The sequence below is a fragment of the Mobula birostris genome, chromosome 10 (genome assembly GCF_030028105.1).
Source record: "Mobula birostris isolate sMobBir1 chromosome 10, sMobBir1.hap1, whole genome shotgun sequence".
Taxonomy (NCBI): Eukaryota; Metazoa; Chordata; class Chondrichthyes; order Myliobatiformes; family Myliobatidae; genus Mobula; species Mobula birostris.
The window spans coordinates 3,192,471-3,212,194 of record NC_092379.1 but is presented as its reverse complement, the minus strand read 5'-3'; the positions used below and the strand labels follow the sequence as shown (position 1 = coordinate 3,212,194).

The window sequence follows — 19,724 nt, the reverse complement described above, 5'->3', positions numbered from 1 at the left end:
GTTTCAAGTAGCTGTTTGCATGCAACAGCAACCACACCACGGTACACCGCTTCAACAGTGGGCTAAACCAGGTGAGGGTAACTGGCAGGCCTCATACCCCAGTGAGATAGGGCCATGCCTGTTTCAGCCTGCAAAGTCAGCTCAGTTGAACTGGGTGGATGAGATCTACAGTAGGATCCTACAGCGAGGAAGTTGGTTCTGAAACATTTTGTGGAGAGCAAAGGACATGACAAGCCACAGAAGAAAGTCATGGTTGTCAATTGCAGCCAAAGGCATGCTGTTGGGATGCCATGTTCTGAGGCATCACTTCATGAAGATGTCCTGGATGCTAGTGCCCATGATGGAGCTGACTGAGTTTACAACTTTCTGCAGCTTGTTTCAGTCTTGTGCAGTGCCTCCCACACCCCCATGCCATATAGTGATGCAGCTGTTTGGAATGCCCTCCATGGCATATCTGTAGAAATTTGCGAATGCACTAGTGGAGGGAGAGGATCTAACACTTTAAATGTGGGAAAAGATTTGTAATTGCTCATGCCAAAGTAGGGCCGTCATCAGTTTATTTTGATGTGGCCTATTAATATGGACAGCTGCATGAACTTGGGGGGCAGGGGGCGTATTTGATTGAAATCTCTGCCATACAAACTGGTAAAACTCAGATGGAAGCTCAGCTTCTAAGTACTGAACAGTTCCAGGGAGATACGATTAAGTTACCAGTGAAACTGAAAGTCAGATTGTCATGGTATGTACCTGTTAATGCTACTGTTACATGTCTGTTTCATTGTGTTTTACAGAGACAAAAGAGAAGAGGAACTTGGTGAATATTATATGAATAAATATGCCAAGCCAACTGCAGGTGACCAGTACGTAATTCTGTTTAATCAAATTTGAGAACTCTTGTGATTCGAAACATATCACGTTGTAGAAGCTGAAGACAAAGGCAGAAGTTTTGATATAAACTCCCCTTGCTTGTGTTTTTAGTTTCTATGGTGCCTCAGATGAGCTCTCGGATGACATCACACAGCAACAGTTACTACCTGGTGTAAAGTAAGTCACTCTTCAGAAACAATAAGCTTATATTAAATCTTCTCAACGTTTGAAAAAATTAGCATATTTCTGATCTAATTCTATTTTTATCCACTCCATTCACACAGAGATCCCAATTTGTGGACTGTGAAATGTAAGGTATGACTGTTTACAAATGTATGTATTGAATTGTTAAACCTATATGCCTTGTACATTTCTGGGCACTATGAAAATAACATGTTTAAATAAAACAAGTTGCAGAAAATGCTTCTATAAAATTGCACAAATGTCCTGAAACAACTGGTTGTTCTTGGAGTAATCAAGCTATTCCTATGAATGCATATTGACAGCTTCCTTTTATCTTGGTTTCCCCTCCTCTGTAGCTATTAGGGCTCTCAAATCTGTTTTTCCCCGTTACCCAAATTTCCGCTCTCACTTTTTCCCTTTCCACTGAGAGCAATAATGTGCTGCTCCTTTTAGTCATCTTCTGTTCCACCAACTTCCACATTCCAGAGCCTCCTCCATAAATTCTGACACTTTTAAATTGATGGCAATACTTGTTACATAGATTTCTCTTCTCCTCTTGCAGCATTTTGAAAGAATGGTTCCTCCATGACTCCCTTGTTCATTAACAGCCCTTCCTGTCACATGGTCGTTGCCTACATAACCACACGAGCTTCAGCACTTGCTCTTTTGTGAGTTATCTTCCCACCATTCAAGAACCCAAGCACATTTCAAGTGAACTAGCCGTACACTTACAGGGCTTCCATTTTAATGCACTGTATCCAGTGCCCACAATTTTGACTCCTCTGTGCCGGAGAAATCAAATGCAGATCAGGTGACTGCTTTGCAGAACACCTCTTCAGTCTACAAGGGTATCCTCAAATTTCTAATTGTCATCGCATTTGATCTTCCACTCCGAACCTGATTTCCTGAGCAAAGTAACCTTGAAAGTGAAAATCTAACCTTCTGACTAGGCATGTGGGTCTCCGATGTCTAATGTTGTAGAATTCAGTGGTGACCAGTCCTTCGGGCCAGATCTGTTGGAAGGTCATTGTTGGCTCCGAATGTTTAATTTTAATAGTCTTTTTCTTTGCAGTTTAACAAATGTCTGCTTGTATTTTAAGTACCCTTTATATGCATAACAGCATAATATGCCTCTAATACAAGGAACACCAATCATTTTTATGCTATGTACCCCTACTGGTAACTGAGAGGTCTGTGGACCCAGGTTGGGAACTGTTCTTACACTAAGTGAATGAGTATTTTCTCTTTGGTTGATTTGTGCTACAGTATTGACTAAGTACTTTCTAACTGGTCTATTGTTATCCATGGATTTGAATGGAATTTTTCTTACTTTTCGGTATAAAGGTAGCTGTTTTATGTTAGACGTCATCTTTTACTTTCCCTCTTCTTCAAGTAGCAGACCCCTATCACTGTTCTGTTTGTTGTATCAACTCTTAGTAAAATGATCATGAAGCAACAAGTTTTATATGCCTCCTTCCTGACTTCTAAAATAAGACCATAAGGCATAGGAGCAGAATTAGGCCATGCAGACAGTTGAGTCTGCTCCATCATTCCATCATGGCTGATCCTGGATCCCACTCAATCCCATACACCTGCCTTCTCACCATATCCTTTGATGCTCTGACCGATCGGGGAATGATCAACTTCTGCTTTAAATATGCACATGGACTTTTCCTCCACTGCAGTCTGTGGCCAAGCATTCCACAGATTCACTACTCTCTGGCTTAAAAAAAAAGTCCTCCTTACCTCTGTTCTAAAAGGTTGCCCTTCAGTTTTGAGGCTGTGCCCTCTAGTTCTGGATACCCTCACCACAGGAAACATCCTCACCACATCCACCCTATCTAGTCCTTTCAACATTCAGTAGGTTTCAATGCGATCCCATTGCATTCTTCTAAATTCCAGTGAGTACAGGCCCAAAGCTGCCAAAAGCTCTGCGTGTGTTAACCCCTTCATTCCTGGAATCATCCTCGTGAACCTCCTCTGGACTCTCTCCAATGACGACACATCCTTTCTGAGATATGGAGGTCAAAGCTGTTGACAGTACTCCAGGTGCAACCTGACTAGTGTCTTATAAAGCTTTAGCACTATCTCCTTGCTTTTGTATTCTATTCCTCTTCAAATAAGAACATACAGCATAGTACAGGCCCTTTGGCCCACAATGTTGTGCCGACCCTTAAACTCTGCCTCTCCATATAATTCCCCCACCTTAGATTCCTCCATATACCTGTCTAGTAGTTTCTCAAATTTCACTGGTGTATCTATGCCAATATGAATAAATGCCAACATTGCATGTGCTTTCTTTACCACAGACTTTACCTGTAAATTAACCGTCTGAGAGTCTTGTACGAGGACTCCTAAGAGCCCTCTGCACCTCTGAACCTTCTCCCAATTCAGATAATAATCCGCACTATTGTTCCTTTTACCAAAGTGCATTATCATACATTTCCCAACTCTGTATTTCATCTGCCACTTTCTATGCCCATTCTTCCAATTTGTTCTAAGTCCTGCTATAATCACATTGCTTTCTCAGCACTCCTACCGCTCCACCTGTCTTTGTATCATCCACAAACTTTGCCACAAAGTCATCAATTCCATTAACCAAATCATTGACAAACAACATGAAAAGTAGTGGTCCCAATACTGACCCCTGGAGAATACCAGAAAAGGTCTCTTTTATTCCTACTCGTTGCCTCCTGACTGTCAGCCATTCCTCTATCCATGTCAGTATCTTTCCTGTAATGCTGTAGGATTTTATCTTATTAAGCAGCCTCATCTGTGGCACCTTATCAAACGCCTTCTGAAAATCCAAGTAAATGACATCCACTGCCTCTCTTTTGTCCATGCTGCTTATTACTTCTTCGCAGAACTGACAGATTTGTCAGGCAAGATTTTCCTTGACAGAAACCATGCTGACTTTGACTTATTTTATCATTAGTCTCAAAGTACCACGAAACCTCATCCTTAGTAATAGAATCCAACACTTTTCCCAACCACTGGGGTTAGGCTAACTGGCCTATAATTTCCTTTCTTTTGCCTTCCTCCCTTCTTAAAGAGTTAAGTGACATTTGCAATCTTCCAATCCTCTGGGACCATGCCAGAATCAAGTGATTCTTGAAAGATCACGACCAATGCATCCATTATCTCTTCAACGGTCTCTCTCTTAGGACTCTGGGATGTAGTCCATCTGGTCCAGGTGACTTATCCATGTTAAGACCTTTGAGTTTGCTTTGCACCTTTTCCTTTGTAATATCAGTGGCACTCACTCCTGCTCCCTGACACTCATGGATCTTTGGCACACTGCTAGTGTCTTCCACAGTGAAGACAGGTACATAGTACCCATTAAGTTTATCTGCCATTTCATTGTCCCCCATTACTACTTCACCAGCATCATTTTCCAGTGGTCCAGTATCAACTCTTACTTCCCTTCTACTCTTTATAGAACTGAAAAAACTTTTGGTTTCCTGCTTTATATTATTGGCTAGTTTTCCCTCATACTTCATCTTTTCCCTTCTTATAACTTTTTTTTAGTTGCCTTTTGTTGGATTTTAAAAGCTTCCCAATCATCCAACTTCTCACTCACTTTTGCTACCTTATGTCCTTTCCTTGGATTTTACGCAGTCCTTAATTTCCCTTATCAGCCACGGTTTCCTACCTCTGCCATTTGTTCCTCTGAGGGACATATCTATCCTGCGCCTTGGGAACTATGCTCAGAAACTTCAGTTATCTCTGCTCTGCCATCATCCCTGCCAGTATCCTCCTCCAATCCACCTGGGCAAGCTCCTTTCTCAATCCTCTGTAATTTCCTTTATTCCATTATGAGACTGATACATGTGACTTAAGCTTCTCCCTCTCAAATTGTAGCATGAATTCAATCATATTATGATCACTGCCTCCAAAGGGTTCTTTTACATTAAGCTCTCTTAAGAAGATCTGTGTTATTACACAACACCCAATCTAAGAAGGCTCAAGCACAAGCTGCTCAAAAAAGCCATCTTGTAGGCATTCAGCAAATTCCCTCTCTCGTGATCTGACACCAGCCTGATTTTCCCAATCCCTTTGCATATTGAAGTCCCCCATCACAATTGTGTTATTACTCTCATTACCTGCCTTTTCCAGCTCCCTTTGCAATCTCAACCCCACATCTTGGCTATTATTTGGAAGCCTAAGTATGATTTCCATTTTTTTAACCCTTGTAGTTTCTTAACTTAACCCACAAATGTTCTCTGATCCTATGTCATCTCTTTCTAAAGATGTAATTCCATCTCTTACCAGCAGTGCCACATCACCACCTATGCCTTTCTGCCTGTTGTTTCGATACAAAGTTAAGTTCCCAATTATGGCCTTCTTTCAGCCATGACTCAGTGATGCCCACAATGTCATACCGACCAATTTCTAATTGCACCATGAGTTTGTCCACCTTATTTTGAATGCTACTTACATTTAAATACAACACATTCAGTCTTGCATTCTTTGCCCTTTTGAATTTTGCCTCTGTGGTACAATTTAACTCTTTACTCAGTCTGTATTTGTACCCAATCATTGGCTTGTCCTTTCTTACATTCATGTTACACCCATCATGTACTTGTAAACCTGCTGGCTCATCCTCAGCTCTCTCTTACTGATTCCCACCCCCCCTGCCATATTAGCTTAAGCTACTCCCAACAGTTCTAGTAAACCTGCCAACAAGAATATTGGTCCCCCTGGATTTGGGTGCAACCCGTCCCTTTTGTACAGGTCACACCTGCCCCAGCAGAGGTCCCAAATACCCAGAAATCTGAATCCCTGCCCACTTCTCCAATCCGTCAGTCACACATTTATCTGGCACCTCATTCTCTTCCTATCCTTACTGTTGTGCGGCACAGGTAGCAATCCCGAGGTTGCTACCCCTGAGATTCTGCTTCTCAGCTTCCTTCCTCCCTCCCTGTTTTCCTTTTTAAATCCAATAAACTTGGAGTTATAACACCAGAATCCAACATTATCAACCTGTGATAGATGTTGCCCGAATCTGCTGAATATTTCTTGCATTCTGTTTTATTTCAGGTTTCCAGTATTGCAGTTCTCTTGTTTTATTTTTTCCTCTCTCCTCTGTTCTCTTTATTTGCATCTCCTTTGAAAGATGAGCTGTAATTAGGAAGCCTTCGTCACTCACTCTCACACAGCACCAACACCAATTGTCATTCACCCTCTCTGTCTACACCTTTTATTCTCTTTATAATTTAAAACCTGCATGATTTCTAATTTTCCTCTATTCTGATCAGGGTGATGGATCTAAAATGCTAACTGTTTCTCTCTGCACATATGTGCTGCACCCATTGAGTATTTCAGTAGGTTTGACAATTGCTGTCCTGTTCACATCTCCCTCCGTTCAGTGATTAGGCTGGCACTTCCATTGCGTCCTAGATAATGGACTACCTGACTGGCAGACCACAGTTTGTGTGGCTTCAGAGCTGTCTGTTGAACATGGCTATAAGCAGTACAGGGGCCCCACAGCTCCCTTCCTGTTTAGCCTGTATACCTTAACTTTAGATACAACACTGAGTCATATTGTCTGCAGAAGTTCTCTGAAAACAGCAATAGTTGTGTAATAAAGGGAGGAGGGACTTTAGGAAGACTAGGCCTACACTGCTCCCTGTTACTATTGGTGGTGAGGATGTGGATGTGGTGAGGATGTACAAGTACCTGGGGATGCACCTGAATGACAGACTTGATTGGACCACCAACACAGGCTGTGTACAAGATGGGCCAGAGTCACCTCTGCATCCTGAGGAGACTGAGGTCCTTTGGAGTATGCAGGCCTCTCCTTCACATGTTCTACCAGTCTGTTGTTGCCAGTACAATCTTCTATGCAGTGGTGTGCTGGGGCAATGACATCAACGCGGGTGGTGCCAACAGGCTCAAAAAAACTGATTAGAAAGGCTGGCTCTATTATAGGAGTCAAACTGGACACACTAGAGGCTGTCGTACAACAAAGAACCCTGCGGAAAATCCTGTTAATTCTGGATAATGTTTCTCACCCTCTGCATGCCACTTTGGCTGAACAGAGGAACACTTTTAGTAATAAACTAAGACAAATACGCTTTTCCAGAGAGCGCTATGTGAGGCCATCAGGTTCTACAATAAGCCAACCTATAGCTGAGGAAGTGATGACCCCTCTCCTGTTAGACTGTTTTTTCTTTTTACTTCACTTTTAATGCTTATCTATCGATCTGTTTCCAACGGTTTGTTGTCTATTTTATATTAGCTATTGCATTTGACTCTCATTAGGCAACGCTAGGTTTAGTAACACCTTTGAATCATGATCATCATTATGAGCTGTGTCGTATGACGTGGGCAATACATGGTCTTTCAGTGACATTGATTGCTCTTGGAAAATTCTTTCTACAGAAGTGGTTTGCCATTGCCTTCTTCTAGGCAGTGTCTTTACAAGATGGGTGATGAACACCCCCCCCCCGCCCCCAAAGCCATTATCAAAACTCTTCAGAGATTTTCTGTTTGGCGCCCACTGGTTGCATAACTAGGACTTGTGATGTGCATCAGCTGCTGATACGACTGCCTACCACATATTCCCATGGCTTCATATGAAGCTGACTCAGAGTCGGGGGGCTAAGCAGGTGCGACATGTTGCCCAAGGGTAACCTGCAGGCTAGCGGAAGGAAGGAGTGTCTTACACATCCTTTAAAAGAGACGTATCTCCACCCCGCCACCCACTCTGTGGATAGCTTCCTTTTTTTAAAAAAAATCTATAATTTTGGATTGTTATTGGTAAAATTTTGGATTGATTGATATCTTCCTTTCCTTTTTCAGATTGGTGAAGAACGGGCAACTGCCATATCCCTGATGAGGAAATTTGTTGCCTATCAGTACACAGATTCAGTAGGTATCTTTTCATCATTATTCAACTCCAAATTTAATTGCTTAGAAAGTTGGGCAATGTGCCCTAGCCCTAACCCTAGGTAACTTTTTTCTTCTGTTCTTACTGAAGATTGTTTTTTTGACTTCCTGCGCTTCCCCGCCACTTCCCAAGATACTTTAGTTTATGTAGTAGTTTGCTTGGAATAAGAAATGACTAGCTATCCTCCTTCATTTTCTCGCACATTTCATTTATTTTGCTGTCTTCCACCTTCTTTCCAGTTGACTGTTTATTCGTTTCCCTAGATGCTGCCCTGATCTGTTGAGTTCCTCCAGCATTTTGTGTGCATTTCTCTGAATTTCCAGCATCTACAGAATTTCTTGTGTTTATGCTGTATATATCCATCATGAAGAAATCCACCAGGCCATAGGACACAGGAGTAGAATGAGGCCACTCGGCCCATTCAGTCTACTCCATTTCATCATGGCTGCCCATTTTTTTTTTCTCTGAGCCCAATCTCCTACTTTCTCCCATAACCCTTCATGCCCTGACCAATCAAGAATATATCAACCTCTGCCTTAAATACTTGGCCCCAACAGCTCCCTGTCGCAAAGAAATCCAGAGATTCACCACTCTCTGGTTAAATAAATTGCTTTTCATCTCAGTTCTAAAAGGACGCCCCTCTATTCTGAGGCTCTGTCCTCTGGTCCTAGACTGTCCAACCACAGGCAGTGTCTTCACATCCACTCTATTGAGTCCTTTCACTACTCGATTGGTTTTAATTAGGCCACCCCTCATTCTTTTGAATTCAAATGAATACAGACCCAGAGCCATCAAATGCTCTTCATATGATGAGCATTACAGCACAGAAACAAGCCCTTTTCAACCATTCCCTTCTGAAAAGTACTGTGAAGCCGCATGTTAGAGATGCAGAAGTCCATCTCCTATGAAGCTTACTAAGATGTGGCTTCTGGTTGGTGTTGATCTCAGCAATGCATTTGAAGTGAGGCACTTATTGTATCTGACAGGTCAAGGGTTCAGTGCTGTACATCAACAGGTAGTTCAGTTATTTCTCCTTTCAGCTGCCTTGCCATTTTTTGTTTGAAGACTTGGAACGTCTTTCAGATCATGTTAACTCCTATTTTATATCTGATGCAGTAGATTGTGAGCTCATGATCACATCAGAGGCAAGCTGGAATTCAATATGATCATAGTCCGCTTGGTACTGAGGGATTCTATACTGTAATAAGTTCCAATAGGACTAAAGGATTGTTGCTTTTTGGATAAGATTATAAATTGGACTATTTTGTTTTCCACTCTTAACTTGGTATTAAAGGTCTGCTGAGGCCTCTGTTGCTCAGGGTGGACCGTGGATGTTGTGTCCTAGCTGCATAGATACGCAAGCCTGGGCAGTACGATATGGAGAGCAAGCTGTGCCCATGTAGCAAGCTCCCTCTCTCCACACATCTGATGAACCCAAAGGAATGGCAGAAAATGATACAGTTTGGCACCAGCTGCCTCGCAGGAGTTTTCAGTCAGCCTTCAACTCAACGTAGGACTGTCTTAGGGACGCCAGCTCCAGATTTTTCCCCTTGGCGTTTACTCCGGAAGCCTTCCCCGTGAGTGGGTAGAGCCACAAGGCAGTGGAGGTTTGAGACCAGTTTTCCTCCTAGATGAGCTGGCCACCACAGCTGATGGAGCCCCGTCTGCCCGAAGCGACTGCTTTTAAGGCCCCAGTAACCTGCCTTTGCTCCTTCTCCACTAAGTAGAAATGGTTCCGCCGGGCTTACTAACTAAGCCACATGTGAAGGCCAGGAGCGGGTCTTGGTTGTCAGAGGCTATTTGAGGCGCGTGCTATTGAGAACATTCAGTGGATAGTGTGAGCTAATCTCCATTATCATCCCCAGCTATAACAACCTTAAAAAACCAGTATTTAATTAAAGGTCCACTGGTATACGAGGGATGATTGATAAGTTCATGGCCTAAGGTAGAAGAAGTTAATTTTAGAAAACCTAGCAACATAGTCCCCTACTGCATTTACACACTTAGTCCAGCAATCGTGGAGCATACGGATCTTGGACCTCCAGAAAGTGTCCACAGATGGGTGATTGATAAGTTTGTGGCCTAAGGTAGAAGGAGATGAGTTATACAGCTCTCTTTACATGCACATGCAATTCAACTCTTTAAGTGATTATGCAGAAAGGTTGAAGTTAATAACTCGTCAGGGGTGATTGATAGGTTCGTGGCCTAAGGTAGAAGGAGATGAGTTAACCTCAAACTTTATTAACTTCAAACTTCAAGGTTTAGTATTTGGAATGAGCTACAAGCTTATGTTTTTGAATAAAACATTTGTTTTTGTTTCATTTTCTACCTCCAGCCGCTTCAGATCAAGTCTATTGTCTCCCCCGAACATGTGAAGGGATATATTTACGTTGAGGCGTACAAGCAGACTCACGTGAAGCAGGCCATTGAAGGTGTGGGGAACCTCAGGATAGGGTTCTGGAACCAGCAGATGGTCCCCATTAAGGAAATGACAGATGTGCTAAAGGTGGTGAAGGAGGTGACCAACTTGAAACCCAAGTCATGGGTTCGCCTAAAGAGAGGTCTCTACAAGGATGACATTGCACAGGTAAAGTATTCTGTGTGTCTGTCTCTATCTATGTATTCCTGCTGATACAATTGTAGGAAGTGGTCATTTACAACTGAGGTGCATGGGAACAATTTATTGCGGAGTGGAATTCTGTACCCTGAAACTTTGTGGGAGGCCAGGTTATTGGGGCATTCAAACGAGGTGGTAAATTGATTTTGAAAGATCATGGAACCAAGAGCTCTGGAGAACTGGCAGAGAAGAGAAGACAAGACTTGAGACATATCAGCTGTGATTGTATTGGGTACAGAGCAGGCTTTTTAATGTCGTTACAGAATTCTGTTTGACTTAAATCTCTTTTCCAGGTGGACTATGTTGAGCCAAGCCAGAATACCATCTCTCTGAAACTAATTCCAAGAATTGATTATGAGCGAATCAAAGCACGGATGAGTTTGGTGAGAACCCATTTTCAATACTATTTTCCACACTGGAATGAGGCTATTTCCGAGTAATCTCGGTGCCAAAACAAACAAATCAAGATGTATGTGGCACTATCCAACCAAAATTGTGAATTGGGAGAATTGTGCAGAAGCTAAGATCGTCTCCTGCGTGGAATTTATATGGTTCTATGAGCACATGCCACGGAAGATTTGATTTGCAATGTTGTTACATTTGTTTGTTATGTGCCCTATCGCATGACGTGTGTGATCAGGGTGTTTCCAAGACCACGATTGTTCTTGGCAAATTTTCAACAGAATTTTTTTTGCCATTGCCTTCTTATGGGCAGTGTCTTTACAAGATGGATGACCCCAGCCATTATCAATACTTTTCAGAGATGATCTGCCTGGCATCAGTGGTTGCATAACCAGGACTTGTGATATGCACCGGCTGCTTATATGACCTGTTCCCATGGCCTCTCGTGACCCTGATCGGGAGGGCTAAGCAGGTGTTACACATTGCCCAAGGGTGACTTGCTGGCTAGCGGAGGGAAGGTGCACCTTACACCTCCTGTGGTAGAGACGTATCTCCATCCCACTAATCAAATGTTTACTTGCTGCTAAATTTTTGAATTGGGTTAATGATGATCAGCACTATAATCAAGTGTTTAATAATTTAAAAATTTCCCTACAGAAAGACTGGTTTGCCAAAAGGAAAAGATTTAAGAGGCCGCTTCAAAGACTGTTTGATGCAGAAAAAATCAGGTATGCTTTTAAAAATCATTTACTTCAGAGCGATATGGTACAATTTGCTCAGATGGACTGACTTGGGCCTTTAGCTCCCAGTGGAGCTTAGGCCATGAGTGACCTCCTGTCTCCATTGTCCACTGAAGTTGTTGGTGTCGTTGGAGTTCATCAACACTCCTGCAATCCATTGCATTCACTGTACAGGGGATTGGCCTATACAGCTTCACCAGAGCCCTTTTAACCGGCCTCACCTGTTTGCATCTCTCGTGATGGGGACGTAGGTATATCTGAATGCTAAAGAGTGAGTTGCAGAAGAAGGTTCATTTATAGTCTGGGTATTTTATTATCTTCAGCACCTTGCTTTGATCCTTGGCATTATTGTATGTGAACAACATATTTTACAAGGATAGCTTCCTTTCTTTGTGCTGGCAGTAAGTCAGGATCCCCTGAGTGTTGGTATTTATACAGTCAGTTGTTGCCAGTTAGCTCTGAACTGGACCCCGCTGGACCATTGTTTGTCTGGTGTCTACCCTTTGACCTGTTTAACATGGGTGACGCTACCAAGAGCCAAAGCTCAAGGCCCTGACTCCAGCCAACATCGCTCTCTGGGTCATTGAGGCACGCAAGCCTCCAAGCCCTACGGCGAGGTTGTAGTCCTCTTGGAGGATTTGTATAGTGGTTGGCACCCAACATAGAAGAGTTTAAAGGTCTCCAAGATAAAATGCACATTGAAATAGCTTCAACGCAACTATTGGGGCATTTTGACTGTAATTTTACAGGTTTTTAACACAAGCTTTAAAACTGTTCAATTATCAAATGTCTGGCTCTTGGTTGTACTTGGAAACATTTCACAACTCTAAAATAGTGGAATGGGTTAATGAGAAATTTGCTTGGTTTTGTACTTGATTGTGCAAAAATGTTATTTGATTAAATGAATACAAGCTGAACATAACTGGATTCTGTCTGTTGTCTACATAGTGCCCTCAGTTAACTGCCATATTGCTGACTGTGCTCTCACACCATTAATCTGTTTGAATTGAAATATTCTAATCACTGCACAGATCACTGGGTGGTGAAGTTACCACTGACGGAGACTTCCTCATATTCGAGGGCAATCGCTACAGCAGAAAAGGATTCTTGTTCAAAAGCTTTGCCATGTCTGCAGTTGTAAGTGATGTTTTCTGTTGACTCTTTTTATGTGACATTTTTCTTTAAAATTTTGTATTGAAGTGCATTTTCCCAAGTTCTCAGGTCTTCTTCCATCAGACTCCATCAAAAGATAATTAAAAGTCAGCTTTTTTGAACTATGCCCCTGAACTCTTAAACCTATAAGGGATGCAGACTCAGTTGACACTTTTAAACGCCAGCCCTCAAAACCTATTTCAGAATCAGAATTGGGTTTAACATCACGAGTATAAGTTGGTGATATTATAGCAACACACAGCAGGACGAAGGGTCTCGGCCTGAAACGTCGACTGTACCTCTTCCTAGAGATGCTGCCTGGCCTGCTGCGTTCACCAGCAACTTTGGTGTGTGTTGCTTGAATTTCCAGCATCTGCAGAATTCCTTGTGTTTGCGTTGGTGATATTATATGTCAGCTACTTATTTTACTCTGCTTTTAACTTTTATTTTCATGTTTATTTTTATTTTATTTTCTTGTATGTACTTTAATCCCATTGTAAAGCACTGTGAACAACATCATCTAAATGAATAGTGCTCTATAAATAAAGTTGTTGTTATCAGTTTCCTTCCATAGTCCATAGACTTACCGGTTGGTAGGTTAATTGGTGATTGGAAATTGCCCTATGATTGGGTTAGAATTAAATCAGTTGATTGCTGGGCGGTGTGGCTTAAAGGGCCGGAAGGGCCTATTCCATGCTGTATCTCAACAAAGTAAAAGAAAAGTAATGCTATTAAGTTATCGGAGTGGCTTTATAGCTGTGGGTGCGTCACAAACATGCCACTGGTTCTAAGTAGGAGTAGTGTAAAAAATCAGAGTCCCTGCTTAAGACAAATTACACTGAATCTCCAACTTCAAATGCGTGCTGGTGGAGTCCTGTTGCAATATTTACTTTATTAAGTAGTAATAGTCTTGATCAGGGGTTCCCAACCTCTGATTGACGCAGACCCCACCATTGACTGACGGGTCCGTGGACCCAGGTTGGGCACTCTCGGTCTTCAGTAATGGGTGCACTTTTGGTAGATGCAATGTGTACTTATCAGGTTAAACCAGACCTTTACCCTGGGTCTAAAGTTGTGCAGTGCAGATTTCTTAAATGATTATCTTTGAATAGGAAGTATTTAGAATTTCAGACTTCATTGTTTATTAAAGGTACATATTTTAATAAGCAAAGGCTATGGGGAGAAAGCAGGAGTATGGGTTTGAGAGGGTTAACAAATCAGTCATGATGAAATGGTGGAACAGACTCAATGGGCCCAATGGTCTAATTCTGCTCCTATATCTTACGGTTTTATAACTAAATTTAATCTTCATCCTTCTCCTTCCTCATTATTTATTATAGTCTGCACCCAACTCAGTAATGCTTGGTAACAAATGCGAAGCATGAAAGTCACTGATATTAATGGTTCTCCTCCTGTGCTCTCTCCAGTTTACATTGGCTTTTCTTTTAAATTGTGATGATGTACTTCAAGCTTTTTGTGACTTCCATTCTGAATAAGATGTGAGAGAGCAGATTGGATACCCATTTTTTTGTTCTGTGTTGAGCCACATCCTGTTCTGTGATGTCTTGTTGTAGGTTTTATTCTTGGGTGCACTAACCAACCATGAGACCTTGAACATAATTGTAATCCCCTGCTCAGTTATCACTCTTTAGTAATGTCAAGGAGCTGGTGGATCTTGTTCTACAATATTTTCTTGCTCTTTTGCGTAATACAGATTACAGAAGGAGTTAAGCCCACGCTTTCTGAATTGGAGAAATACGAGGACCAGCCAGAGGGCATTGATCTGGAGGTAGTTACTGAATCAACAGGTATGTGTGCTTTGCTGGGAGAAGTCGCAGAATTTCAGTCCAGGGCAGTGGTTCCCAACTTGTGGTCCACTGACCCCTTGCTTAGTGGTATTGGTCCGTGGCATAAAAAAGATTGGGAACCCCTGGTCTAGAGGTTTTACATCTTGGTTTTCATTCTTATGTAATGATTTCTGGTTTGGAGATGAAAGTGACTGTAGATGGAATCTGGAGCAGCATTTATAGGAGGGGACGAGTTAGAGTGGTTGAAGGGAGTGAAGTCAAGATGCCAGTGGAACTTTCCAGAGGAGATAGTTAAGTCATTTCCAGTATCTGTGTTGGTGCTTGCAGCATTTGTCTGAGCTCTAGGCTGTTCTGATTAGATTGAGATGTAATATGTGTAGCCTGTGTGCCTTTGGAAATGGGAAAGGAAAAACTGGATAGATTTCCCTTTGCTGATTGCAAGGTGAGGAGTGGCAGTTGCCAGAGAGAGTGAAGTAAAGCTAGGCTCTGTATCCTAATGATATTGGATGTCAGATCCTATTCATGTGGTAGAACTTCCAGTCCAAGTCAGAGGGTTTAAGTTCAAGATTCACCCAAGAGCACAAACTAAGTTAACACTCTAGTCTAGCTCTGACAGTGCTACTATGTCAGAGATTTGAAATTTCTAATGAAATATGAAAATAAGATTCATCTGTCCATCAGGTAGTCTAAAAGACCTCAGAATACACCTGTTCCTGTACAATTTTCATAAACATCCCCAAGGTCATAATGATATAACTAGAACCTCGCATGCAACATTTTAAATATATTTATAAAAGAAGTGTTTAAATTACTTTTAAGCAGACCCCCTTGTTTTGAAGGGGTGATGTGGTGACTTTAAGTACTGAAAGGAAGAATAGCCATTCCAATTATGCTGCATTTTGAAAATTCCAACTTTCTAACATTTTTCACAGTTGTTCTACTGCTTTAGTTCGCTGATCTTTTCACTGCAAAATGCTGGAGGAGCTCAGAAGGTCAGGCAGCATCTATGGAAATGAATAAACAGTTGAAGTTTTGGGCTGAGAAGAAAGTGGGAAGATGTCAGAATAAAAAAGTTGGGGGGTAGGGGAAGGAGGCTAGCTGGAAGGTGATTGATGAAGCCAGGTGGGAGGGAAAGGTAAAGGGCTGGAAAAGTAAGAATCTGATAGAGGAGAGTGGATCATCGGAGAAAGGGAAGGAGGAGGGGACCCAGGAGGCAAGTAATAGGCAGGTCACTAGAAGTAAAGGTCAGAGTGGAGAATAAAAAAGGGAGGAGGGGGAAGGAAAAAGGTTTACTGGAAGGAGAAATCGATGTTCATGCCATGAGGTTGGAGGCTACGCAGACAGAATATAAGGTGTTGCTCCTCCACCTTGAGCGTGGCCTCATCTCGGCGAAAGAGCAGGCCATGGATCAACACGTTAGAACAAGGTATCTCTACTCCTCTCCTCAGAATCTCTTGCAGTTGAGATCAGAATATTGATTGCCTGCTTTACCTGCATGTGACCATCTAGTGACCCTGTGTAAGCGTCAGCATTGATGCAACAGTGCCATTAGTCGTAGCTTTCCAAATGGAAAATGCCTCATTTATTCCTACACTCTAAATTCCTTGAAGGTAAATGGGAAACCAGTATCAGAAATATTGGCTTGTTAGGCTGTTGGTGCTAAAGATGCTCCAGCATATTTGGATTACTCCATTGGAGGCATTGTGTGACTGCAAGCTGAGCTGGTGGGCTAGGTTTGGTCTTATTCATTGCTTGAATTTTCAGTTTCCTATATTGAATCTTGTGACTTCTTTAGGCAAAGAAAGAGAACACAACTTGCAGCCTGGAGATAACGTGGAAGTTTGCGAGGGTGAATTGATAAACCTGCAAGGGAAGATTTTGAGTGTGGAGGGCAATAAGATCACAATCCTGCCCAAGCACGAGGATCTGAAGGTACTGGAAATGCAGCTGAGAATCGTTTGTGGACAGCTCGTTCTACTAGTAAACAAGCAATGCTTACTGTAAATAGAAGATTTTTTTTTACTTGTGTCAATGTGATCTGTTCAATTACTTATAGCAATGAGCTTTTAAATTGAACCAGATTGTCTAAAAAAAGTAATGATTCCAATCTTGCATTAAATGTAGTAATCAATTGCGCTTATTGCTCGTAAATTCAAAGAAAATTCATTCTTTTTATAGTCATAGTAAAGTACAGCATAGATTCAGTCCCTTTGGTCCATCTAGTTAATGCTGGACCATTTAAGTTGCCTACTCCCATCAGCCTGCATCCAGATCATAGCCCTCCATACCCCTAAAATCCAGACTTATCTCAAAATGTTGAATCGAGCTTGCATCCACCACTTGTGCTCACCACTCTCAGAGTGAAGGCTTCCCCTCATGTTCCCCTTAAAATTTTCACCTTTCACCCTTAACCCATGACCTCTTATTGTAGTCCCACCCAACTTCAGTGGAAAGAGCCTGCTTGCATTTGCCCAATCTATACCCGCCCCCGCATAATTTTGTATACCTCTATCAAATCTCCCCTCATCTTCTCTGTCCAAGGTCAGAGAATAAAGTCCTAACCTATTCAATCTATCCTTCTAACTCAGATCCTCTAGTTCCAGCAACATCCTAGTAAATTTCCTCTCTACTCTTTCAAGCTTTATTTACACCTTTCCTGTAGGTAGGTGACCATAACTGCACACAATACTCCAAATTAGGCCTCACCAATCTCTTATACAACTTTAACATAACATCCCATCTCCTGTACTCAGTACTTTGATTTATGAAGACCAATGTGCCGAAAGCTTTCTTTATAACCCTATCTACCTGAGATATCACTTTCAATGAATTATGAATCTGTATCCCCAGATTCCTTTGTTCTACCGCACTCCTCGGTGCCCTACCGTCCACTGTGTAAGACCAACCTTGTCTGCATTAAATCTTGGAATCTAGTAACTGTAACTTGTCAAAACTAATGGATAGGATCATCTCCTGAAAGTGGTTCCGCAAAGGTTGGGCGAGACCAGTAACGTTGTAAAGTCCACTTTAGTTCATGAACTTCTCCAGAAGTCTCTTGCATGAATCCTAGATCTTTGGGTGGTCTAGCTGAGAATGGTGGTCTTGGCAGGAAAGAAAATGCTTGGATGAGATTAAAGAAAGAAGTATAACCTCAAACGATCATTTTGTCTTTTGTACGGTGGTATTGGTAAACATTTAATGGGCATTGGAATGTACAGATGAGGCCCACTTGAAGAAAGTGATTCAATTTAATATTGAAATAAAATAGAAGATGCTTATTTTTTTAATACACCTGTAAGGGAGTGAACGGTTAACATTGGATGAAAAATTATCAACCTGATGGATAAAATATTTGCTGCTTGATTATTGAGTGTTTCCAGCATTTTCTGATTTTTAAAAATATATATTTCAGGTTTTTGCTTTGCTTTCAATTTAACTTTTGGTTATTTCCAGGATCCTTTAGAGTTTCCAGCCCATGAATTGCGCAAATACTTCAAAATGGGAGACCACGTGAAGGTGATAGCAGGGCGTTACGAGGGAGATACCGGATTGATCGTGCGTGTTGAGGAGAACTTTGTCATTCTTTTCTCAGACCTGACAATGCATGAGGTAATACTCTGCAAAATTGCACTGGTGTTTCGAAGAAATTGTGATTTATGGTGAACATTAGCGATATTTGTATTTGCATAGCATCTTTTAATGTAGGAAGATATTGTTCGGTAACAGCAGGTCAGACAGCACCCGATGAAGGGGCTCTGCCTGAAACGTCAGCTCTTTATTCCTCTCCATAGATGCTGCCTGACCTGCATTTTGTGTATGACACTGGGTTTCCAACTCCACTCTTCACTGCACTAAGGCTGATGCTGTGGCCTGCTCCGGGCTTCATGTCTATACACTCACTTTTGTTTTGAATCCTGTTGCTTACTCTTATTGTTTGCCTGATTTGTGTTTTATTTTCTCTCTATGTTTTGAGTGTTTGTTGGGCTTTTTTTTAATGGTTTCTTTTAAATTTCTTGCTTTGCGGCTGTCTGTAAGAAGAAGTATGCATACTTTGATAATAAATGTGTTTTCAACTTTGAACAGAATCCCTTGTGTTTAAGATATTTTATGGCACTGCGGAAGAGTTTGCTGACAAGTATCAACACCTAGCTTATTCTGTTGGATAATGTGTATTCAGATGACTTGCACAGTAATGCCAGTGGGTTTCAAGCAATCCTCTCCCACTCTTTCAGCTGAAAGTGCTCCCCAGAGACTTGCAGCTGTGTTCAGAAACGGCCTCTGGAGTTGACGCAGGGGGTCAGCATGAGTGGGGTGAGCTGGTGCAACTTGATCCACAGACTATGGGAGTCATTGTCCGCTTGGAGAGAGAGACATTCCAGGTACGATATTTTGTTTCGGGATACCTGTTCTATGCTGTTCTGTGTTATCTGGATGAACATAGAACAGCACAGCACAAGAACAGGCCCTTTGGCCAACAACGTTTTAACGGACCAATTAAATTACTAATCAGATAGCCAACTAAACTAATCCCTTCTGCCTACACAATTTCCATCTCCTTCCATTCTCCTCACATCCATGTATCTATCTAAATGTCTCTTAAAATTCTCTAATGTTTCTGTCTCTACCACCACTCGGGCAGCGTATTCCAGATACCCACCATTCTCTGTGCAAAAAGCTTGTCCGTTTTGAAATTACCTCAACACCTTAAATGCATGCTTTCTGGTATTAGGCATTTGAACCCTGGAGGAAAAATATTATCTCTCTATTCTATCTGTGCCTCTCATAATCTTAGAAACCTCGATCAGGTCTCTCCTCAGCCTTCATCACCCCAGAGAAAGCATCCCAGGTTTGTCCAGCCTCTCAGTATAACACTTGTCCTCTGATCCAAGCAACATCCTGGTAACCCTGTTCTACAGTCTTAACATCCTTCCTATAATGGGGTGACCAAAACTGTATTTCATTCTCCAGATGTGGCCTAATTGATGTGTTGTTAATCAATTAATCACACCAGCAACATTTATTTCTAACTGTGTCAGCAACATCCAACTGCGAGTTCTATTCAT

General features: G+C 41.9%; 1 protein-coding gene across 2 annotated transcripts in view; it reads left to right on the top strand.

Moving 5' to 3' along the window:
* The window catches only part of supt5h (SPT5 homolog, DSIF elongation factor subunit), an 80,122-nt gene that overhangs the window by 31,947 nt on the left and 28,451 nt on the right, over nt 1-19,724 (top strand). For both annotated transcript variants that reach the window (XM_072269813.1, XM_072269812.1), the window contains 12 exons: nt 792-860; nt 979-1,044; nt 1,152-1,182; nt 7,855-7,923; nt 10,278-10,529; nt 10,853-10,942; nt 11,619-11,689; nt 12,733-12,838; nt 14,568-14,661; nt 16,457-16,593; nt 18,115-18,270; nt 18,894-19,040. In XM_072269813.1, coding sequence (XP_072125914.1) covers nt 792-860; nt 979-1,044; nt 1,152-1,182; nt 7,855-7,923; nt 10,278-10,529; nt 10,853-10,942; nt 11,619-11,689; nt 12,733-12,838; nt 14,568-14,661; nt 16,457-16,593; nt 18,115-18,270; nt 18,894-19,040 — 1,288 coding nt within the window. The remainder of the gene's footprint in view (nt 1-791; nt 861-978; nt 1,045-1,151; nt 1,183-7,854; nt 7,924-10,277; nt 10,530-10,852; nt 10,943-11,618; nt 11,690-12,732; nt 12,839-14,567; nt 14,662-16,456; nt 16,594-18,114; nt 18,271-18,893; nt 19,041-19,724) is intronic.